Source organism: Mauremys mutica, chromosome 6 (assembly GCF_020497125.1).
Source record: "Mauremys mutica isolate MM-2020 ecotype Southern chromosome 6, ASM2049712v1, whole genome shotgun sequence".
NCBI classification, from domain to species: Eukaryota; Metazoa; Chordata; order Testudines; family Geoemydidae; genus Mauremys; species Mauremys mutica.
The window spans coordinates 106,702,783-106,728,567 of record NC_059077.1 but is presented as its reverse complement, the minus strand read 5'-3'; the positions used below and the strand labels follow the sequence as shown (position 1 = coordinate 106,728,567).

General features: G+C 41.3%; 1 protein-coding gene across 5 annotated transcripts in view; it reads left to right on the top strand.

Moving 5' to 3' along the window:
- The window catches only part of KDM4C (lysine demethylase 4C), a 420,715-nt gene extending 397,362 nt beyond the window's left edge, over positions 1-23,353 (top strand). For 4 of the 5 annotated variants that reach the window (XM_045021569.1, XM_045021570.1, XM_045021571.1 and 1 more), the window contains 3 exons: positions 8,438-8,557; positions 19,020-19,112; positions 22,080-23,353. In XM_045021569.1, coding sequence (XP_044877504.1) covers positions 8,438-8,557; positions 19,020-19,112; positions 22,080-22,256 — 390 coding nt within the window. In that variant the 3' untranslated portion in view covers positions 22,257-23,353. The remainder of the gene's footprint in view (positions 1-8,437; positions 8,558-19,019; positions 19,113-22,079) is intronic. The other variant, XM_045021575.1, reaches the window with a different exon arrangement.
- The last annotated feature ends 2,432 nt before the right edge of the window (positions 23,354-25,785 follow it).

The following is a 25,785-nucleotide window of genomic DNA, read 5'->3' as shown; positions in this document are numbered from 1 at the left end:
GCAAAAGGCGGTGGCGGAGTCGACCTTGGAGCCGCGGACTTCGATTCCGCGGCGTCTGGACGGGTGAGTAGTTCGAACTAGGGTACTTCGAATTCAGCTACGCTATTCACGTAGCTGAATTTGCGTACCCTAGTTCGACCCCGCTTCTTAGTGTGGACCAGCCCTTAGAAATCTCAACTAAGTCAGGTGTTGGAACCTGTGTGACTTAGAGAGAGAGAGAGAGAGAGAGAGAGAGAGAGACAATGCTTATTCAGATCTTGGCAGCATTACTGAGGCAACCTTTCAGAGTGATAAACATGAACAATATTTCCAGTGTACTCTCTTCTGTGTACCAGAGACAGCTTTTCTCCAGTATCTGAAGTACATTTCTTCTCTTTCAGTTTTTTCCTAATCTATTTTTGTAGCCAATGCAAAGGAAATTGCAATCTCCATTTACTGTTATAGACACCTGAATGTTATAGTGCTCTGTGCAAGAAATACCTGGCATTTCTGAAAAAAGGCACTCTCTCCTAGCAGTCAATAACGTTCTGGTGACTATGGAAGTCAGTCTGAGTCCTGAAAGCATGACCGTCTGTATGTATCTTTTACAATGTAACATTTCATCCTCCTCTTCCCTTCAAAGCCCGCTGTGTGAGAGCAGCTGGTAGAACTGGATTTAGCAATCTTCTGCAGAAAAAAGTTCTGATCTTATCAAGATGGAAATTGATTTTTTTTCCGCTTGCTATAAGTAGTTCCACAGGGTGCACATGCAACAGTACGAGTGGGAGCGAGGGCGCAAACAGAATTTTCCTAAGGAGGGGGCCCAGAGCTGTCCCTACTCTGGTCTGCACCCGCTTCCAAGCTCTCTCCTACTACACACAGCTCTAAACACACTCCCCTCATGCTGCCCACACTCATCTCCATGTTTTTTCCACCTCATTGCCCCTCAGCCAGGTCCATGCTCTTCCCCCCACATTCAGCCCCATGGCCTCCCCGCCCCACACTCAACTCCAAGCTCTCCTTCCTGCACCCAGCCCAGCAGTCTCCCTGCCTCGCATTCAGCCCTGAGCTCTAATTCAGAGAGGAGGCCAGGCTGAAGAACACCATCCCCAGCAGGGGCCAGGCAGTTCTGGGAAGCCTAGACCCCATCTTCATGCAGCTCCACTTGCTCAGGAAGTGACAAAAGACCAGATCTAATCCTCCTCCCACCCTTCTGGGGACTGGGAGGTTCCTCCAGCCTCTCCCCAGGAGCTGGGGTGTCCCTGGGTGCTAAAGGACTGGAAAGGTGTGGGAGCTGCATGGGGTCACATGGCCACTCCAGTTTGGTCCAGCTGCCCCTCCTGTATGACAGAGGATTTCAGATCCAATTTTCAGACCCAGTGAGGAGCTAGGCCCCTCACCCATTGCATGTTTAAGTGGGAGGTAAAATACAGCTGTTCAGGCCAGATGTTCTAGTCCAGTGGTTCTCAAACTTTTGTACTGGTGACCCCTTTCACATAGCAAGCCTCTGAGTGTGACCCCCCCCCCTTATAAATTAAAAACACTTTTTCTATATTAAACATCATTATAAATGCTGGAGGCAAAGCAGGGTTTGGGGTGGAGGCTGACAACTTGTGACCCCCCCATGTAATAACCTCGTGACCCCCAGTTTGAGAACCTGTGGCTGCTTACATACAGACACCAAGATTGTCAGGAATGAGGATCAAATTTGCGACCATCACTAAAACCACTTTATCGTCACTTGAGTTAGCCGCTCATGGGTGATATGACCACACATACTGAGCCAGTTTATTGCAGTAGCATCAAAACAATTAACAAAATCCAGCTCTGCTGAGGCAGCTCTCTGACAGAATAAGTGATGGTTGGCATTTTCCCCATTTTGAATGGGATGGGTTTCTACTAGCATTTACAGGCCTTGCTGCAGTACATAAATTTGGAACAAGAATTGATTTATTTTTCCCCGAAAGGTGCCATGTGAGCCTGCACCTTCCCCCTGTTTAAAAAAAAAATTCTAATGGGCCATTGTCATTCCTGCTATATTAAGTGTAACAATGGCTCCATGGTCTTCCTGCCTTTGATTGACTAATGCATTTTTACACACCAGTCACAGAAAGAGAAGCAAATTTGAAAGGGTAGGAACTCATTTAATCCCAAGGACCAAGCCTCCTGAGTTTTAAACTAACTGTTGAAAGGCAGAAAATTACCCATGTTGAAAGGCAGAAAATGAAGGGCTTTTCCCGCTGGTAAATTCAATGGGAATGTATCTGTGGTATTTGTTGCTAGTTAAGAATATTCACAGATATTTCTTGGAAAGCTTTTTGCTTTTTATTTATTTAAGATGAAATGTACAATCTTAAAGCATTGATTTATTGACCTGTTACAGCTTTTAGATCCTTTGCATTGTATTCCCTTATCTACAACAGCTGACTTCCCTCCCCTGCTGAAAAAATGCTAAACACAAATTTTCTTTTTTTAATAAAATTCTTTACTTTGACTATACCAGTGTTTTCCTTTGTTAGTTTTCTTTGGTGTCCTTCAGGTAAAATTTTCTTTAAATTAATATTTTCTATTATTCTTAGCCATAAAATAATTTCTTCCTTACTCACAAGACAATACAGCACAATACAAACATTAAAGAGCACAGTATTTTTTCTTCCCCTTCCACTTTATCTTGCGGCTTCTTTTAGCTACTCCCTTCAGATATGAACCACATCTACAGAGGATGCTCTTGTGGCCATTGAACTTCAGTCCCATTGATTTTGATGACCACATCACATAATGTTCTTTGTAATATGACTTCACTGAAGAGGTGGCAGAGGAAGGTATTCATTTTTCAATCTATAGTGCTTTGGCTAAAGCCCAGAAGTACCCAGTGGCTCTTATAGTTGTATCATTCCCAAAATAATTACTAATATATTCATTCCAAATTGTGTAATGATATTGCCAGGCAAAACAGTTAAAATGGAACTTGAAATATCCAAAAAGCGGCTATCTTTGGCATACTTTGAGAATGGTCTACATACTAATCCTTCTGTTCAGGAATCATCTTCTCCATCTCATCTAAGATCAGAATAGCCATACTTCTGTACTGCAAGGCAAAGCGGGTGTATGTTTTCCTGCATAAGGATGCTTTCCGGAATTGGGCCTAAAGGAGATATGAGGCTAATCTGTCCTTGGTGAAGGGTTTTCAGTTGTAGAATGAGCTCCTACAGATGAATAGGCTATCCCAACGCCTAAGCAAATTTAGGGCATGCTGCAAGACCTTGCCCTTTGATAGCGCTATTGCAGCATCACTGGAATATTTTTTTTTTAAGTAAATTGATTTGTATGTACCAAACAGAGCGTCCGGTGAGACCCAACTCAGTCCCAGTTGAAGCCTTTCATTAACTTTAATTGGTTTTGTATCAGGCCCATAAACAAAGCAAAAAGAACTAAAAACTGCATGTGAAGGAGGTGAGATTGTGCCACAATAATTTACAGATACTATATGTTCTATACGTGCATCTCTTTGTTGTAAATGGATTTACTGTATGAAAATGGGGTTAATTCCACAAGAGGCTGAATGCAAACAGGCAGAAAAGAGAACAGAGGTAAAGACAGTGACCGGACAGACTTCTTGAACCAAAGTATTGTTTAATTTCAACAGTAGAAAGAAAGTATGTAACATAAGAGAAAAAGGATTTTGAAAACGCATGTTGGCCAATGAACCTTTGTTCTCTTTAGTATCTACACACAGTCAAACTCTTCCTGAATTTACCCCATGTTTTCATATAGTAAACACATAGAACGTGTAGTATTCATGAGTCCTTCACACTCCATGAAGTCCACTAGGATTTTGCCACGCAGATTTAATTGACCTGTATAGCACTTTGATACTAAGCCTGAGGGGCACTATAGAAAATGTTAGTAAAGTCCCCTGACTTGCTTCCCAGTATATTGTCATGGAAAGTAGTCACTCTCATTATAGAGTCAGGCTCACAAGCATTTGAACAAGCAGTTCTATTGTGGGTCACTATATTCAGAGCCAAATATGATATTTCAGTAAATATTGTTCTGATATCTATTGTTAAAGTATTGGAAAAATAGTTAATGAACCCAAAATTGAATGCTGCCTAAAACAAGTTAGATTAACCTTAATACAGCCACACACACAAAACTTGAAAATGTTTGCAGTTCTGTGATTTAAGATAATAAAGGAATGTTCATAATACCATAAACAGCTGGACTCAGATATTCCACAGCTGATTGGAGCTTTATGTACCAGCAGGTTAGATCCACTAATGTGGCATAAGATGAGCTGTGTTACAATTTCATTTACTGCACAGAATATATGAAACTCTAGAGCAAATGCATGTGATTTACACTTCAAACCCAGAAATTACTGAGTCTGGAGATTATTACATCTGGTACAGGGAGAGATAGAAGGATCCTGTTTTTCTGGTGCCTGGCTATTAATTATACATCTGACAGATTATATGTTTCAAATTAACAGTATCCAGTTTGGTCTGTCTAAGAAATGTGTGTAACCTTTCCCCCTGAAGAAAATGTGGGAATCAATTTTTCAATAGTAAGATAATACAGTATGTTAATTCAATAGACTATATTAAAAGCACCAGTGATAGAATAGACAGAAGTAAAGAACTCCATGGTGGAATGGAATACAGGATATCTAGTACAGCGGTTCCTGGAAATTGTGCCCTGGACCATTGAAATCCTTAAAGCATTTGCTAATTGTCTCTGGACAGCTGGTTGATCATAGAGCTGGCTCGCCTTAGTTTTAGCTGGTAAATTGGACTAAAAGTAACTGAAAAACATTAAATCCTTTCCTCTGTTAAATTTCCATATTAGCAGTTATGGTCCTTATCCCAGGAATGTTATGCAGTCATAGGCTGCAAGCTTGTCTTTTGGAAGGCGAAGAGGAAGAAAAGCAATAAAGGCTAGTATTTGTAATTACACTGAGGTACTGTTTGGTCTGATACCACAAGTAGATCATTTGTTTTTTAGACAAGCTGATGGTTTTGTATAGTAGTTTTAAAATTATGTCCAAAACACAGAGGCAGGCTTTGTTTTTCTTTTTATGTTATAACTCTAAATAAATAAAGGTAAAGGAGGGAAAGTAAAAGCATGGTACCTGGTGTTTTCAGCACCATCATAAATGGGAGGAAAAGCGGTTGTTGGAGGGTTTCCTTTAAGATGTGGTTCGTGCAATTAATGAGTTTAAGAATCCCTGAACTAGTCTGGTACATGTGATGCCTCAGTAACTCCACTGCTGGAACCCAGGCTGTGGACCTTCAGTTTGACCAAGAGCAGGGTAATGTACCAAGGAAGGTTGCCTACTACTCTGTTGATACTGGGAGGCCTGCAACTGGATGGCACAACCAGGAAAGTGGGTAGAGCCAGCTGTGAGGGACTGGGATCAGAAGACACACATCTGTCAGCATATCTCATCAGACTGCGCCAGCCTGGCTCCTGTGCCACACTGAGCACAGTTTGAAGCTGTCACCCTGAGAGAGCCCCTAAGGGATGTACTGTGGCTGCACTGCCATCTGTCCTCCTGTGAGGATATGTCTGCCCACCGAAGCACGGCTACCTCAACAAGCTCTGTGGGATGCAGTTTGCACTTCCTTGGGCTCATGGGTTGAATCAAACTTGTGGACTCCATCTGGGAATTAGGAGATGTGGCTAGCAACAAAATAAGTTGATAGCTCATGGATGTAAATAATAGGTGATAAGTAGGGCTGTCAAGCAATTAAAAAAATTAATCGCACGATTAAACAATAATAGAATACTATTTATTTAAATATTTTTGGATGTTTCTACATTTTTATATATATTTATTTCAATTACAACACAGAATACAAAGTTTACACTACTCACTTTATATTTATTTTTATTACAAATATTTGCACTGTAAAAAACAAAAGAAATAGTATATTTCAATTCACCTAGTACAAATACTGTAGTGCAATCTCTTTATAATGAAAGTTGAACTTACCAATGTAGAATTATGTAAAAAAAATAACTGCAGTCAAAAATAAAACAACGTAAAACTTTAGAACCTACAAGTCCACTAAGTCTTACTTCAGCCAATTGCAAATTGTAACAAGTTTGGTTACAATTTGCAGGAGATAATGCTGCCCATATCTTGTTTACAATGTCACCTGAAAGTGAGAACATGCGTTCGCATGGCACTGTTGTAGGCGGAATCGCAAAATATTTATGTGCCAAATGCGCTAAAGATTCATATGTCCCTTCATGCTTCAACCACCATTCCAGAAGACATGCGTGCATGCTGATGATGGGTTCTGCTCGATAACGATCTAAAGCAGAGCAGACCGATGCATGTTCATTTTCATCATATGAGTCAGATGCCACCAGTAGAAGGTTGATTTTCTTTTTTGGTGATTTGGGTTCTGTAGTTTCCGCATCAGAATGTTGCTCTTTTAAGACATCTGAAAGCATTCTCCACTCCTCATCCCTCTCAGATTTTGGAAGGCACTTCAGATTCTTAAACCTTGGGTCGAGTGCTGTATCTATCCTTAGAAATCTCACATTGGTACCTTCTTTGCATTCTGTCAAATCTGCAGTGAAAGTGTTCTTAAAACGAATGTGCTGGTTCATCATCCAAGACTGCTATAACATGAAATATATGGCAGAATGCAGGTAAAACAGAACAGGATACATACAATTCTCCCCCAAGGAGTTCAGTCACAAATTTAATTAACGCATTATTTTTTTAACAAGTATCATCAGCATGGAAGCATGTCCTCTGGAATGGTGGCCAAGGCATGAAGGGGCATATTACTGTTTAGCATATCTGGCACGTAAATACCTTGCAATGCCAGCTACAAAAGTGCCATGCGAACGCCTGTTCTCACTTTCAGGTGACGTAAATAAGAAACAGTCAGCAGTATCTCCCATAAATGTAAACAAACTTGTTTGTCTTAGCAATTGGCTGAACAAGAAGTAGGACTGAGAGGACTTGTAGGTTCTAAAGTTTTACATTATTTTGTTTTTGAGTGCAGTTATGTAACAAAAAAAAATCTACATTTGTAAGTTACACTTTCACAATAAAGAGAATGCACTACAGTACCTGTATGAGGTGAATTGAAAAATACTATCTTTTTTCATTTTTACAGTGCAAATATTTGTAATAAAAAATAATATAAAGTGAGCATTGTACACTTTGTATTCTGTGTTGTAATAGAAATCAATATATTTGAAAATGTAGAAAAACATCCAAAAATATTTAATAACTTTGAATGAGTGTTCTATTGTTTAACCATGTGACTGATTAATCGCGATTAATTTTTTTAATCACAGTTCATTTTTTTGAGTTAAGCGCATGAGTTAAGTGGAATTAATCAGCAGCCTTAGTGATAAGATAACATTCAGGTAAGAGTCAAATGAGTTGTTATCCATGTAAACGCTATTGCAGTCTGGCAAGCGTTACTGCAGTAACTAGACTAACAACTAGGTGCTGGGCAAACGACAAACAATTGTCAGTGTACCCCAATGCTATTTTGCACCAGCCTTGCTATTCCAGTTCTAGGTCTGCAATTAATGCCGAACGATTTGCTGACTGACAGGGAGTCAGTACAGGTTAGGATGTTCCCACTAAATCCACTTTCATTTGTTACTTGAGTCATAATTTGAACCGGTGGGCTGCTTTACGTGGGTGGATAGCTGGCTGAGACGGCCCCGGAGGAAAAGTGCCTGCAAAAGATTGCTTCCTCAGTTAATATAGAGCTGACATAAAGACTCTTCTCTGGTCCTTCACCCAATTCCGAGTGTAGAAGTGTGGGTCGGGGTGTGAATAGTGTGCTCTGCTCTCTGGCTATACTGGCCTGGCAGAGCATCCTACGGAGTGAGTGGTTTAAAGCCAGTATATGTTATACCAGGAGCCATGCCCAGAGTTCAGGTGATACAAAGGTGGCAGTAAACCTTTAAATTCTTTTTGTGCATATATATATATCAGCTAAGCAAGGAACCTGCTGATGCTCTCGACATTGTAGTTTGATCAGTCGTGTATATTGCAATCAGTAAACATCTAGCAGGAATGCATTGGTGTTAGCAAAATATAAATTGCTTAAGTATGTAAAAAAACCAACCTCCATAGACCTCTGGCAAATATGTAGCTGCACTTTGTTAAACCTCATCTTCACTATGTGACAAAAATGAAATTGGGGAAAAGTAGCACCACTGCTGCTAACTATCTGATTCATACACATTGCTTTGACATCATGACATCAGACTGTTAGGAGTGTTTCTTTGGTCACTAGTTCCTTCTCACGAAGACGGTGTGTTTTGTTGGCCCATTAGCAAGATTATAATGCTTGAAACACACATGGTAATAACTCCCCTCTAATTATCAAGTTGTAAGAAGCAGCTTACTGGTAATTTCAAAATTTAATTGCTTAATCACTGATTTGAGAAACAATCCCTTGTTTGTAAATAGAGCAGAGACTGCCGGAAGCTGGGCCCCCCTGCAGAGGGAGAGGTGGTTCAAGTGAAGTGGCCTGATGGAAAACTGTACGGGGCAAAATATCTGGGAGCAAATGTAGCTCACATGTATCAGGTGAGTGCCCATATTTTTTATTATGTGCATATTAGGAATTTTCTTTCAAATGTCTTCACAGTTTTAAAGTTCTGGAAGGCAGGGGTATGAGTTAAGTACTGACTCTTAAACAGTAATGCCTTTACCTTATCAAATAGACCTGTCCCCAATTGTTTGCAATGGCTGAGCTGCTGCTGTAGCTAATTATTGCTGTGTACAATCCTGTAACTTTAAAATTCCAGAGGAATAGAGTGTATCATTTTATAGGAACTCAGGGTTATTCAATGGACCACATCCTATAAAACAAGACTTCAGTATATTATGTTGTGTGTTTGCTTTTATTAAGCATTCGTAGTCATTTAATTAATGGTATAACTGGGCACCTGACTTTAATGAGCTAGCCAAGTTTCAGAAAAAGGGATGAGAGAAAGGACAATGAAAAACATAGTTTCAATAGACACATTTTCAGCTGTTCAATGAGGCAATCTTATATTAACTAACGTACATTAAGGCATGTTATAAACTTTAGAGAGAAAGGAGAACTCAGTACTGTGGACAAGACTAAAGAGCTCAGTCCCGATTTCAGAGACAGAATAATTGTTTGTTTTCAAAAGTGCATGTCTCTGAGAAAAATCAGTCAGCAGCGTTGAGTACCCAAGTGCATGGTAGAAACTACAATAAAACAACCACAATAACACCACCACTTTGGGAAGAATAAGAATATAACTATTTGTTATTTAGATAGAGAGATACACATATTTGGTATTTCTATACATTTGTGTATATATATATATATATATATATATATATATACATCTTTTCACTTATATAACTCTTTCCATCTGCCAATCTCAAATTGTTTTACAAAAGTGGATAGGTACTATAATACCCTCTCTGTGCATTAATTTATCCATGGATAAGTGACTTGCTATGTCATGTTGCAAGTCTGTGGCAGACTTGGGAATCAAACTCAGGTCTCCAGATGTCTGGTCCCTTAGGCTGAACTCTACGCCTTACTGCCTCCCTTACATTTAATATCTGCATATGCTTTGAATGTAAGTTCTATATAAAACTTTAAGGATTATTGTTTTATAGCATTATTCATCTTCAAAGTGTTTTACAAAAAAACTATGCTCATGACAACCCTGTGAGGTAAGTAAGGCGAGCCGTACTATCGTCTTTTTCACAGGAGCAGAAACTGAGGCAGAGAGAGGTTAAGTAATCTTTCCAAGACCACATAGTAAGTCAGTCAGAATTAGAGTCCGGGTGAAACCTGCAGCCCCACTTTGGACTTTTTATATTGAGTAAAAGGACAGGAGCAGCGTAAAGGGGGTCTCAGTGCCCCATATCTAGCTGTGGGAAATGCCCCTGGCACAGGAACTATGGAAACAGCCAAAAGGACCCCCTAGCAAGCTCTGGCACAGAGGACATACAAAGGTGAGGAGGGGTGTGTGGAGGCCAGATCACAGCATGTAGCACTGTAGAGATTCTGGGAAGTGCTGCAGCCCAGAGAGCAGCCTGGGGATACTGCTGTAACATCTCTCCCCTCCCACCAGGGCTGTCTAAGGTCTGGTCTACAATGGTAGGGGGTGGGAAATCAATCTAAGTTACGCAACTTCAGCTATGTGAATACCGTAGCTGAAGTTGATGTACTTAGATCTACTCACCTCGGTGTCTTCATTGCAGTGGGTCAACTGCTGCTGCTCCCCTGTCGACTCTGCCTGCACCTCTCGCTCCGGTGGAGTACTGGAGTCGACGGGAGAGTGATTGGCGGTCGATTTATTGTGTCTAGTCTAGACACGATAAATCGACCCCCGTTGGATCGATCACTGCCCATTGATTCAGCGGGTAATGTAGACAAGCCCTAAATTAAGCTAAGGACAGCCCAGGATTGAGAGGGTGCAAAGGTGGTTTAATGCCACCTTTGCCTCTCTTCTTCCTGTGTTGTGCCTCTTAGACACATAACTAGACCAACAACTCTCTACAAAAGGAGAGACTAGAAAGGGCTGTGTGTGTGCTGGAACAAAGCTATATGGTCAGATAAAACTTCAACAAATCTATTTTACTCTGATAAAGGAATTCATGTGTGAAAATTCTCTCACATTCATGTGGAATTTGCACAGGGAGCAATGAGAGCTGGGCATGCAGTAACCATGACCATGTGCACAAACATCTGTGTCAGTATCACACAGGATATATCCAAGCCCAGTTATCCTGCATGAATCCTAGTTGTAATTGTGCATGCAAAATCAAGTATGTATTTTTAAGTGCCGCTCTACAAATCTACCACTTCAGTGTTTGGCATCTTGGTCAGTTTTCGTTTGTACGTTCCTTCATAGTACCCATTTGTAACTTTCTGTAGATGACTAAATTATCCAATTAAATGCTTTCTGGCAATTTCATTTACACCATTAATTTATGATATCCTCATACAAGAAAACCACATGGAGAGAACAAGTGCAGTTTTTCATTTTTATCCCACTGTCTGAATGCATAATATATATCTTTGGTTGCCCATATGTAGTAGGAGCCCTTATTCTCTGTGATGAATATCTGCATTTACAGGGAATACAAAATAAAATATACCATACTTGACAGAATGACTCGTTTGAAATTCAGCATCTGCAGCCTGGTTAAAATTTGGATTTAGCAGTAGTCTGACATTCTGTGTAAATAATTACACCACCGAAAGACTTGGAGGAACCCTTATTAATGTTAGTCCTTAGCAACATCTGGGTGCATTTCTAGTGCACCATGCTAGAGTATAAGTAAGAAACTCCAATTAATGTTTATGGCAGTTGAACAGCTAGATCAGTGGCTCCCAACCTTTCCAGACTGCTGTACCCCTTTCAGGCATCTGATTTGTCTTCCACACCCCCAAGTTTCACCTCACTTCAAAACTATGTGCTTACAAAATCAGACATAAAAATACAAAAGTGTCATAGTACGCTATTACTGGAAAATTGCTGACTTTCTCATTTTTACCCTATCATAAAATAAATCAACTGGAATATAAATATCGTACTTACACTTCGGCGTACAGTACAGAGAGCAATATAAACAAGTCATTGTCTGTATGAAATTTTAGTTTGCACTGACTTCACTAGTGCTTTTTATGTAGCCTATTGTAAAACTAAGCAAATATCTAGATGAGTTGATGTACCCCCTGGAAGACCTCTGCGTAGCCCCAGGGGTGTGTGTACCCCTGGTTGAGAACTGCTGGGCTAGATCCTCCATACCTCAAACTGGGCATATGGGGTTTAGATTCTCTTGTGTGGTATGGCTGCTCAGTGCCACACTACCAATGTAATCTGCTCCTAAAGCCCATTTAACAGAGCCAGGGAAAATCACCCCAACATCAGAGTGATTCTTTGGTGGGTTACAGTGAATGTAGACCATACACCTCTCTCCTCTGTGCTACCATAGTGGCTTGGAAAAAGAGGCATTCCCAAAGGGGGCAGGGGCGTGGGCAGTGATAGCAATGCCCCAACACCATGCTGATCATTGGGTATATTTTTGATTCCTTGTCACTATTTACAGCATGGGTTAAATTCAAGCAGGCTTCAAGCTGCTCTAACATGCATGGAGACCAGTCCTGCACATGTTAGCAGTAGGATCAGGGAGTGTGAAGATGCACTGTAAGACATCTTTGCACCCCATCCTCTAACCTGGGCTTTGTGCAGTTCAGTGGCATACCAGGATGTGGCCCAGGTCCTTCATGATGGAGTTAAAATTACTTCTCTTAAGGATTTTAATAGTTCACAGCTCTGTATCTTGGCTGTTGCTACTGTATGTACTCTAGGACAGTCCCGGAAAGCTTTTCAACTGTGCACAATTAATCTGAGAGATTCCGTTTGTTTGAATGTTCTGATTTGAAACCTACAGGGCAACATTTTAATGTGAACCAGCAAACCCTATATTTATGTACGTGCATTGTGCTAATTGTGCTCCTTGTCAAGGTTCTTTTAGAAGTATATGTATTTCAGTGTGTATTTTCACATCATTTATGCCTAATCCTGCATATAGCTGTTATTCAGGTAGTTCCATTGAAGCCATATGAGCTTGCAGGATTGGGCCCTGTGTAAGTTTTCTGAAAACTAGTTCTAAATTAAAGTTTCTGAAGGAACTCAAAGTACAGTTGTAGATAGTAGCAGACATTCATCTCTTATAGGTGAAGGATTCCAGGGATGGATGGTGGTGGTGGGGGAGGAGCGTCTCAAAAAGTATAAGTGGTTTGAAGGCTGAGGATTTTAGCATTCCCTGCACCTAGCTACATTTCCTTTCTCATTTTCTGCTAAAGGGGTTCATGTTGGATTAAATCTAAACCTAAGCATGATAAAGCTTTTCATCTTCTGAACAGAGCATTTTAAAGAAATTCCATCAGATTCAATATAATTCTGTTAACTGGCATTTCCCTTAGTGTCACTCATACCTCCTGTCTTTTGACGTGGTCTTCCACAACCTTGAAACATAGCATGGTAAAATTAATTTATACCACTTGGGAAATTAGAAGCAAACATAAACAACATAATGACATCTTAATGTGTGATAAAGTGATGTTGTATATGTTGGTATTCTTTAGCATTCCTAATCGAATACATTTGTACTTTTATATACAAATTTCAATGGTGGTAGTGGAGTCCTTTTGCATGTTAATCTACAGCTGTGTCTATGCTTGTGACTGTGCCTAGTGAGATGTACATTGTTGTGTCATGACTCCCTTATTGTCCCCATCTGAAGCCCTGAAGCATGTTCCGGAAGGACAGAATAGTGAGACAGCTGGCATGCCTGAAGGGTGTGCCACGGCCCTGTACTTGTTCTACAGTACAGTGTAGATGGGGGTAAAGCGCATGCGTATCGATAGTCCTCCAAGGCCATTCCCACAATGCATTGATCCTTTTGCCGTCTGACCCTTACCCAAATGTATATAGGTAATAGCATTTAAGATCAGTTCTCCTGTGAACTGGATTGATCAGCACTGGTGATCACAGATCATGTTCCAAGAGCTGCCTCCTGGTCTCTGAAGCACACCCACGTGCTGATTAATATGTGGTCAGACCATGCCGTCCTCCACAATTTAACGCATACTAGCAGGAACATATGCCTTTACCAGGAGATTTTACGGAGGCTGAAGGAGGCAGGCATTCACTGGACCCCATTCCTGTGCTGGTAGCACATGGAGCACCTCAGGCTCCTGTACCAGAGTGTGAAGGACTCCAACGTTTGCTGTAGGAGAGGAACATGACACATGCCCATACTACGATGAGCTGGAGTAGGGGCTCTCCAAGGCTGTATCAAGCCTGAAGTGACTCATGATTCTATCCTCACCCACCGGCTTCATTGTATGATGGGACACTGATGAGGGGCAGGGTGAGGAGGCAGCAGGGACCTCAGAGGAAGTCCTGGAGGGAGACCTGGAGAAAGAGGAGCACAGTAGTCAACACCTACCCGATGGACCTGGTTGAGGAAGTCCCCCTTGAGGAGGACTCTAAGCCATCACACGAACTGGAATCCAAGGCTGGTAAGTTACAGTACACCCCCGCATTCCTTGTAAATAGCCCCTCTTGCCCTAGTAATACATGCCTGATGCCGACCCCCACACCTCCTCCCCACTCCACCCCTACATGGTCCCCAAGCAAGACACAGCTGTAAATCAATTATTAATTTAAATCCTATGAACCATTATAAAGCATGTAATGGAAGCTTTAGCAAATTATTAATAAGCAGTCACTGTGCCCCTGTGTCTGTGCATTTCTCATCCAGGACTCTGAATAGCAATAGGCCGAGCTATGTAGACCAGAGGGAAAGGAAGGGACGGAGGAAGGGCGCAAGTTTATGAAGGGACCCAGGTTGGGAAAGAACAATATTATGACATTTATGTTTGCTCAAAGATCCCAAACTACCTCTCCCTGCAAATGGGAGCCACGTGGAAGGGGTGTGGGTGTGGATGGTGTCTGGGGTGTGGGCCCGCTTATGTCTGGGAAGAGAATGGGGAAATCAGAGTGGTCCTTTCTCCTTGTGACCACTGCAAATGTTTATTACCATTCCCAGTCCCTGGTGAGTGGTCCCTCTCCATGTGAGCCACTCTGCAGAAGCTGGGAGTAGTGGGGGTGAGTGAAGCATTCCCTCCAGCAGTTCCACAGACACAATGCTGTGTCCCTTAGTGACTGGCTTTTGGTGTTAATCCAAAAGTTTGGAGAAGAGTATACATTTATAGTGCTACTCTCTGTTTTCCAGTCCCTTTCAGTGTTGCTCGCTGGACACGGGACAGACTTTCTGGCAATGCATAGGGAGTTAGGAGCTGGGTGGATATTTTCGGTGGTTCTCCGTTCCTTTTTTATGGGAGATCCATAGAATCATAGATTATCAGGGTTGGAAGGGATCTCAAGAGGTCATCTAGTCCAACCCCCTGCTCAAAGCAGGACCACTCCATCTGCTAGCTGAGAATACAGTCAATTTCCTTTGAATTGCCTTCAAGTTTTATAAGCATAATTCCACAGATTTTTGGTGTAGCAGAAATTCAAGCTGGTTCTTCAGGTTTTATGGCAGGGCAAATGTGCTTGGTCCACCTTCCTAGCTCACCTGTCCTCTCCACTCAGCAATGTAGGGGGTCATCATCAGCAGAAATATCTCTCTGGCATAGGTGGCTGGGTGTTTCCACAGATCTGGAAAACCACTTCTCTTCTCCATTCTGGTACCTTGAATACTGCCATGTTCTCCAAATGATGGCCAGCCTTTAAAGAAGATATAGGTAACTAGTAATGTAAATCCTGAAAGGACTCAAACCACACTGCAACTGACCCCTTGATGCACTACAGTGCAACATTTTCATAACAGTACTGCAGGGTATCTTGCTGTTTTTACCCTCAGCTCCTGCCTTCTGGGAAGCAAAAGTAGTCAGAAGGAAGGAGGCTATAACACTAGCATTTCTGGGATGCTAAAATGTATCAATATTGTGGCTTTTGGAAGCACAGTTACCTTGCGAGATATGTGTGTGTGTGGGGCGTGGGGGTTCCTTAGGTTCCTGCAAAGGGGAAATGAAATATAACGCTAGCCTTGTCTTTGACTTGTCAGGACATTCCTGATGCTGGCAGGGAACCCGTTCTGCCAGGAGGGCAGAAAGAGCACCGCAGAGATAGCAGAGGCAAATGGAGAAGGACCATGCTTGCTGGCATTGACAGGAGAAGTCAGGAGCAGTAGAGTTCCTTAGGGCTAGGGAGGATTGGGGTCTTAGGCAGGAGGAGTCATTCATGAACTGGTTCATGGAGTGGGAGCATGCCCATAGGGAATGGGACCATTCACCCATGCAGTCCCTAGTACAGCTGGTGGCAGAATACTTTTGGGGCCTGTCCGCCACTGGGCTTCTGCTTCCCTCCAGAACAGGCAGCACGTTCTCCTCCTGCCGCTTCTCCTCTTCCTCCAGCTGTTGTCCAGGCTGCTCCTGAGGTGGTGAACTCCACCACCACCACCACCTCTGCCGGGGAGTAGCATGCTGGATACCTGGCACACCAGACTCTGTCAGCACCCAAAACTCTGCACAGGGGAACCCCCCCCAAAGCCTGCTAGTGAGGAACAATAAGCCCAATCCAGTCCCTATAGCCAGTCTTTGTTTACCCCCATTCAGGATACCTCTCTGTTTGCCCACCCGCGCAATATTCCACAGTCTTTTCCCCTCTTCTCGGGGAGGGGAAGGGCAAGAAGACATGTCCACAAACACTAATGTTTGCCCAGTTTCAGGGAATTGTACTATTTTTATTTTTGTTAATTTGTCTCTGTTACAAACTGTTTTAGTCCTTTGTTTGATGTACGTTTGTAAATAAAAGTTACCATTCACTTCACTTGTGTGTGCAGCTCGCTTTCTGAGTATGATCAATGTGACATTTTCCATGTTAGGGATGGGTCAGCAAGATTCACGACAGGTGACTATGAATTCTGCAAAATGTCTCATGCCAAAGAAATGCAATGAATTCTGCCCCTCCCATGTCACCTTCAGCCCCCAGTCATGAATTTCCTAGTGTTAAAAAAGAAAAAAAAAGGTTCATTACAGTGAACTAAACTGTGAAGTAACTGTTGCTGTCCAAAGCACCAGAATGAAAAACAGAAAAGAAGTTAACTGAACCGTCCTTTTGGCTTTGTTAATGGCTGAATTGACAATACAGACAAAGGAAACAAAAGTAAATTAACAGTATAGATATCTGACACTGAACCATGCTTTTACAACCCCTCTTCTCTCAACCTCACCAAATAGTCACCGCTTGCAGCACAGAAGTACTCACGCATAGCACCTGATAAGTGCTGTGAGCAAGGATGTCAGAAAACACTGTGAAGAAGGAATGTGTGAAGCCCATCCCAAAATCTTACAGGACTGGTTTTAAATTACTTTAACAATCCTTAATTACTTCCCATAAAGCAGCCTGAAAGGGAGTTGTTAACATGCAACAACAGCGTTGCTCAAGGATGGCGATATAGTGCCTATACGTTCTCCACAGCACAAAACCACAGCCAGAGGTGTTAACTTTGTGTGCCCTCACCCAGTTGTCTGCTTTCAGTTATGACATTACCATTGGCTGTAGGGGATCGAAACTCACCGAAGTATGTCGCTGGACAATCATGTAGCAATGATCTATTGAGCTTTCTCAGCAGTACCATAGCGTCAAAACAGTGTCCCTCGGCACTTTCCCAGGTCACTTTCTGGCTCTACGCTGCTCCACAATGTACGAGAAAATAGCATCACAAATTTCCATTGCCACCTGGGAACCATGAGCAGTGTGCACCTGGGTGGGATCTAGCTGCCTGTACAGGCTTTGTAAACCGGATCTGCCCTGTGCCCCGTAGCTCTGGGAGGATTCTCTTTTAGCCTCGCATACGTTGTGCAAGGTGCAGCATGCCATGATAATGCAAACTGTGTTGGCTACCTTGGCATTCACTTGTGTTTGCAGGCATTGCCAATGAGCTGTCAGATTCCCAAAGGCATTCCCCTACCATACTGCAGCTACTCGGGCTATAGATGAATTCCCTTTTTCTTGGGTCAGTGATGTTGGAAAGAGCTTCACGAGCCATGTTAGGAGTGCCTATGCAGGGTCCCTCAGCATAACTGTGGGAACAGAAACTGCTGAGCCATGGCATTTCTGGGGAATAAAATCCCTTCTCTTCCCCCTCCCCCTCCCCCTCCCCCCCCCGCTGTACAATCCTGACCTCCTGAGCACCCTGGCGTCATGGACCTTTCCCCATATGTCCAACATTAGTCTCATGAACTGACTTTGGTGGTCCACTGAGTCTTGGAGAACAAGTGAATAGTAAAGTTTTTGGTTCACATATTCACTCTCCCCTTTCAGTGAGCAAAGTACTGGGATGTATCGATGGCCCCTGCACCATTCAGAAACCCCATCTTCTGATATCCTGCTGTAATTTAAGGGACTTTGGATATGGCAACCACGCCTGAGTAGATTCCAGGATTGGTATTGTGACAAACCTGTACAACCACCACTCTGACAGTTGACTTCCCAACCCCAACTGGGTTGTAACTGACCAATAGTTGTCAGATGTTGCCAGCTTCCAAAGGGCAATAACCACCTGCTTCTGTACTGCTATGAGTTTCTGAGAACAAGTGATCTGGTGCTAGAGGATTGGTGCAAGCTGCTTGCACAACTCCATGAAGGTCTGCTTCCATAATATGACTTCTGCAGCCACAGGTCATCATTCCAGCTTTCCAAGATGAGGTGGTTCCACCACACGATTGTGGTTCTCCGGGACCAGAAGCAACAGTCCACCTATGGCCATGCCATGGCAATCCCAGCATTCAACACATCTTTTCCTTGCAACCCCAGTGGATTTTCATATGCCCTCTTGGTAAGCCATTTTCAGTGTCTCAAATTTTTCTGGACGCATTCCATCCAGTACTGGACCACATGAACATTTGTCGCAGGAGCAGAATTACATCATCATGGACTTGCTGCATTTCTTCAATGCAGTTAGGCAGAAGGGAGACATAATTGAGAGCTGCCATCGCAAAATGCGGCATACAGTACCAGCAACACACAACAAGGCAATTCTCAGAGTGTCTCCTTGGACACAAAAGACTCTGTGATACTGCCACTGGAATGGCAGTGCTATCGTCATGTACTGAAAAGGACAGTGTGGGCGTGGGGTATATATACATGTCATATACCCATGCTCAGCACATTGTATCTGGACACTCAGCAGGGGTATGGGATACATGTACTATCAGTGCACGGACAAGTACCCAGGGCTATGCACAGTGTAGACATAGCCTAACTGGTGATTATTTTCTGACTATAATTCTTAACTCTCCACAGTGTTTCTTGGGGGTGGTTCTTTATTCTCCTTCCTAAAAATAACAATAGATGACTATTTAACTCAAATGTTTGATCTCTCTGTAGATAATCTGTCTATTGTTGGAGAGTGCCTGAGGATTGCAAACAATGAGCTTATATTTTTCTAAAATTCCCATGTGTCAAATTAGGTTGAGTTTGAAGATGGTTCTCAGATAGCAATGAAGAGAGAAGAGATCTACACGTTAGATGAAGAGCTGCCTAAACGAGTGAAAGCCCGTTTCGTAAGTATTTACAAATACAAATGTTCTAATATTAATTTACTCTAAAGGACTTTAAACCGAGCTGTGACTTTATTCTGAATTAGTCCTTTATACTTCACAAGGATTTTTGTGAAGAGTCAGTGCTAGTGTAGCTATCCAAATTCCTACAAGTAGCAAAAGTGTGCACTGGCCAGTCAGACTGGTTTACTGTTCTGTTAATACAGCCAAATACTGTAATCAAACACACATCTTGACTGCTGACAGGGACATCTTGGTAGAACATCTGTCAGAGCATGAAGGATTAAGTAAGAACATCTTGTGTTGGCAGATGAACTGTTCTTTCCATACCCTTATCAAATATATGCTCTTTATGTACATTTTCCAAGTTCTCAATTTTATAATTCTAAAAGCACAAATTTAACCAAAAACAACAAAGAACCTGATCCAAATCCCATTAAAGTCAATGGCAGGACTCCCATTGACTACAGTGGGTTTTTAATTGGACTCCAAGCTCTCAAATACTTTCCCAGCTCTTGCATAAATTCCAGCTGGTATGCAGCAACCAGTTATTCCAACACGGTACCGTATGTAAAATGCACACAACACCATAAGAACAGAACTCCTTTAAGACTAAGACATGCTGCATTCCAACAGACAGGTATTGGAGGAGAGAGAAGGTTTGTATTACCAAAGTTTGGCATGAATTTTAAATGTTGTACAGTCCTATATCAGTTACTCAGAGGGTCAAATACTCAGACTCAGAGACGCCATGTTCTTCATTTCATTTGCATCTAACACACACTGCTCTGTTTCTCAGCAGTCCACTCAAAATCATACACTGCCAGTTAACTGTTAGTCATTTTTTAACGTGTAAAATGGAAGCATACAGACTAAAAAAATCTTATAATATTTAAATTTGACAACTAATGAATAAAATATCCATATTGTATTTAAAGATAATGTGAACGTATCTGTAAACGAGAACAGCAGCACTGTGTGTTTCTTATTGCTAATAAGATGTGTACTTGCACATACCGTCCCTACTCTCACATGCATTGTATGAGATTAACCATATGGAAACTAGGTGATTCCCAGGGGATGAGAGGTGGGGGCCATCTGGGGAATGTCTATTTATTTAAGTGAGGTTGGGGCAATCAGGCAGGAGGCTCTGGGGTGGGGCTGAGGGAGGGTTTCTTGCAGCTGGAAGATGGAGACAGGTCAGGATTCTTTGGAGAAGCAAATCCTGATCTTATATTCGCCTCCACTGCTTCCTCAGCATGCCCACCTGACATGAGCTGCTTCTCCATGTTGCCAGTTCTCAGCCGCAGCCTGAAGCATGTGCATGGCACGTATTGGAAGGTGCGGTTGGACCAAGAAGTGACATGGAGCTGGCACCATGTCTGAGAGGGGAGATGGGACTGGCAGCTGGGGAGAGGAAGAGAAGGATGAGGTTGTCTCTTTACTATAAAGTGCTTTTCCAGGAAGGTGGCTTATCTCACTCAGGAGAGCAAGAGGGGAGCAAGAAGGCAATAAGAATGGGGAGGAGCAGAGCTCCTTCTGCCAGGGATGTTCAGAAGTCAAATATTCTAGACGTTCACACCTCAGGGCCAGTTTACTTCAGAGGAGTACACTCGTCCTTCAGTGTGCTAAGGCTTAAGATAGATGGTTCTCGAAAAAAATAACAAACAAGCCACCTGGGTGAGTACAATTGGTTGTTTTTCATTATATTCAGAAAAGGCCCCATTGCCTCCTGTTGTTTTATAGAGTATGTGTAACAGGAGTTTAGAATTAACTAGACATACTGTAAATCTGTTTTATTGTTGCACTTGACTAAGAACAACAATATAGATGTGGCTGGTTTTTGCTATTCTTTTAAAATAGTGGCATTTTTATAGATCAATATTTTACTTTCGCATGTGACGCCATTAACTTTTTAGTGGAATTGGGTATTATTTTAAAACATGAAATTTAGACTATTAAATAAACAAACTCCAGAAACAAAATGCTTGCTATTGATGAGAAGTGCAGTTTTCCCCGCAGTGGAAAGTCTGATGCGATTTCCCTGATGTTAACTTGGGCTTCACAAACATACAGCCCAGTACTCAAGGTGCTGAGTGCATCTTCGATGTACAAGTCAATGGAACTCAGTTGTAACTCATCTTAGTACCCTCAAGTCAGAGGTTACTCAACTCTTTGCAGGACTAGTCCCATGGTTTATAATGTTGGTTCCGCCCTTTCTGTTAAACAGCTAGGGATATATGATGATCTCTTCATCTTAAAGGGTTTGATCCCATGCCATTGACGTTCATGGGAGTTTTGCTACTGGCTTCAGCAGTGGGCCCTAAAATTCCTGTCATTTGTCAGTGTCATTATTTTTTCAATAGCTAGACATTTGCCGTTTCAGTTTTTGTCCTTTTTTTTTTTTTTTTTTACATTTTCCAGCACCAGCTGAACTCATGACTCTTTCCACTCAAGCCATGCAATTGTACAGGGCACCTTTTTAATAGTCAGCATTATACAGTCCCTTACATTTAAAACTAGGCTGGATAAAATGCTAGATAATATACATTACTGTTGGGAAGAAACCTACACTGGCAGATGGATGAACTGAACCCAATATGATCTTTCCCATCTCTCATTTCTGTGATTCTGTGATCTTTTGACACAATGAAATCCAACAGCTAGAGTCAGTCAAATGAATTTTAAGAAACCCCACAAATATGTGGAACTAAACACTGCAAAGTGAGTTTAAAAAAATAAGTTCAACATTTATTTAACATGAATGGATTTTCCTAGAAACACTATCATAAAACTGCAAGTTCTGAAGCACTGATGACTTCAGAACGATGTAATTATCTGGGTTAGCCCTAAAATTGTCTTCAGTTTGTCTAAACCAAAGGTGTCCGTGCTTTCATGTGCCTGCCCTGGAGGGAGTCAGAATGTGATTTCCTCTGTGAAACTGAAGAGGTAATTAATGTCTGTTTTTAGTCGACAGCCTCCGACATGAGATTTGAAGACACATTTTATGGAGCAGATATTATCCAGGGAGAAAAGAAGAGACAGAGAGTACTGAGTTCCCGGTTTAAGAATGAATACGTGGATGACCCTGGGTACCGCACCTTTTTGAAAAGCTCATTCCAGAAGAAATGCCAGAAGGGACTATAAAGGAAGCCACAAAGGAATAAACCCCCACACACTACAGGGAAGTAAACAGATTAAATTTTGGTGGAAAATATACAGAATACACCAGTGCTTGGTTTGAAGATTGTATCCCTTCATTACATTAAATCACTTTTGGCTAAAATAAATACTCTGAGTTTTTCAGTGAATTTACCAGTAAATATTTAAAACAATCCCCTACAGTTATCCATGTTAATTTCAAATTGCTCCAGATTTGGTTTTTCTTGTTATTGTATTAAAGGCTGTGTATTAATTTTGCATCATGGATTGGAGGAAACTGCGATTAAGAGGTACTGCAAAATGACATGCCAAAGAAAACTTGGAATACGGTCCCGCTTCCATTTAAGTCAGTGGTAAAACTTCCATCGACTTCTGTGAGAGAAGCATCAACTGCTAGGAAAACCTTAATATATGGCATCCAATAAAGAGGATAAAAATTCTCACCACAATGTCTGCCCCATCACCCTGGAAAACCATAAAGTTTTAATAACAAGATAGGATTACAATGGCTCGTATATTTTCCACAGCCAGGGAAGGACATTCAATTTTTTGTTTTAAAATAGGAGTTTTTATAAAACATTTTAAAAACAAATGCAAGCATGTACAGTATTAAAACCTATAAATGCTGTACTTGCGTACTTTGTACAGTGCTTTTACCTTTTTATATCACTACTGCTCTCAGTAGGGTTTGATGAGGACTCCGTGTGACTTAGATATTTTTGGCTTCCAAGGAAGAAATCTTCAGAATAGCAAGGGGGGAGGGGTGTATATTTAAAGAGGGAGATTTTGGCAATTATTTTTAAAACATGTTTTTCATAATACTTATTAAAATAGCTATTTGTAAAATAAAAATTATTTCATTACGTGTTTGTAAAATTAGAGTTTAAATATACATGCTTAACAGGATAGTTTTGAACTAATATAATATGGTCTTCCTTTTTAAATAATAGTTGGCAAATGTAATAGTGTTTAAAAATAAATGCCCTTTTGCTTACTAATGTTTGTGTCTGCTGATGTGATTACCCATCTATACATCTGTGTGAATGAAACAAATCACTGGCAATACGCATGTAAATTCATGAACAGAGTTGATTGTTGCTACACAAGACTCAGTACTGATGTAATAATTGATTAAACACTGTATCATGGGCTCGTATCTTTTTATTTTCCCCTCTGTCTTGTGATGCTGATCTTATCGGAGGTTGTAGAGACAGGCTGGAAATGCATTCGGGTTTTCTGCTATTTGCCAGAAACACTGGCGTGTGTAAAGCCAAAAGGAAGCATTATCAAAATGACATAATCTGTTCTGCGTAAGTTGCCCATTAGCAGAATTTCTGACTGGCTGCCGCAGGAAGAAAACTCTCAGAACCCAATTTAATCTTGAGTGCTGCTGTTTTTCATTGTGCTACTTACAAATGTTCTTATAACTGTGTACATGGGCCTGGAAAAACACTTTTTGTGACAAACCTGCTCCTTGCTATTGAGAAGCACATATCTTAGTTTCACTGCATCCTTTGCAAGGTTATTCTTAGTCGTATGACTGGACAGCTAAATCTTTTCACTTACTGCATAACATCTCAGTTGGAATTTTAATTTTTTTGTGTTACATTGACTGCTTTTTTTATGCCATGAAATCACTAAAAATCCCTTTAGTCTCTAAGAAATTGCTTAGCTGTGACAATCATAATGTATTTCTAATTGAGAATGCTTTCTCTTGAGGTTGGAGGGTTTAGTGAGTGCTGCCTGGCATATTTCAGAACATCGGAGCTCTTTTTGGCAGATCTGAAGGAAAAGCAGAGCTAGTACACGGGTCTCATTTGCCACACCGAGCAGGCTTGTATTCGACTTGTCAAGAGCTAAATGCAGGTGACAAGCTATTCAATTATGTACAATCTTGTCATATAATTAGAAGATAAGAATGATTTTATTAGCCCTCATGAAGTTTCATGAGACAATAAAATCTTAAAATGCATAAGTACATTGTGAAATTACAGCTACTAGAAAGGCCAGTGTGAGGAAGTGTGGGTGGATAGGAGTCACATGTGGGTTCCGTGCCTAACTCTGCATTAACCTGCTGTGTGACTTCGGTCAATTCACCCCACTTCTGTGAAATGGGGGTCATGGTACATCTCTTCCTTTGTAAAGGAGATCTGCAGATTAAAATTGATCTGCAGGAACTAACAATTATTATTTTAAAAAAACATCATTTGCCTGTTTCTTCTCTGTTGTGCCCTGGGATTGCCACAGATTTTACTCTAAAAGTCCTGGAAGTCTTATGAATAATTATCCGGCCTCGTAAACTATATAAAATATCTTGTCTTCCTTGCTCTTGCTTTAAAGAAAGTGAATCTGAAATGTAATTATCTTAATTTCAGAAAGCATAAATCAACATTGTAACTTTAAAGAAAGAATGGCATGATGGTAACCCAGAGATCCTGGGACTTCCTTATTATACAATAATGGATAGTTTGAAGATTCTGCAATAAAAAAATAATGTCATATGGGAATTTTGGATAGAGATGGTATGTCTTAAATGTTCTTCAGATCTGGAAATCAGACCATTTTCCCAGACTAGCTTTATAATAATGATACTGCTTTGCACAGATGGGAAAGAAGATTGTGTTAAAAACAATGGACTGGGAGTCAGGAGATACGGGTTCTGGTTCCTGTGTGACACTGGCCCAGGCACTTAAGTTGACTCAGCACCTCTGAACCTTTTTATTTAGCTTCCTAAATATGGATTTAGGTGCTGTCTTTAGGCATCCAAATTTGAAAATGTTGGCATTAATCTTTGTCTGTTTCCCCAGCTGTAAAATTGAGATAATAATCATCTCAGGTCAGGATGTTGTGAGACTTCACTCATTTATGAACCTCAGATGGAAGGTATTATATGAATGCACAGTATGATGATTATGATGATGATGATAATATAGTGCCTCCCATCTGAGGATCTCAACGCACTTTGCAAACTAATGTAGCCTCACAGCACCCGTGTAAGTATTATATTAGTATTGAAGATGGGAAAACTGAGGAAAGGTGATTGTCTTCCCTGTGTTACACCTTTGTACTGGTGGCAGAGCTAGCTGTACAACCTAAGAGCTGAGGCACCCAGTCCTCTCTTTTAAACACTAGTCCCCACTGTCTTTTTATCCTCTCAATAGATGAGACATAGAACAATTGCTTCACATGTTCAAGAATCCTGAATACTGGGTATGGGGCATATATTTACATAAGCAGCAGTGTTTTGACAGACAGTGATAAAAATACTGCGCTTTTACTCATGGCTGTTTTCACATCCATCTCATGAATAACAGGGAAGTGTGCTGTACTCGGATTTATGCTGGTTTGCAAAAGACAATGTTTTAGTAGCAAGGTGGTGATTCCCCAAATTATACTCAAGGCATGATCAAAATAAATGTTTCATTTATTAATTTTAGATGACTTCTGTTTAATCCAATTTGCATTATATCATCATGATAGGGCAATTCAACCAATGGTTTTTAGTAACAATATG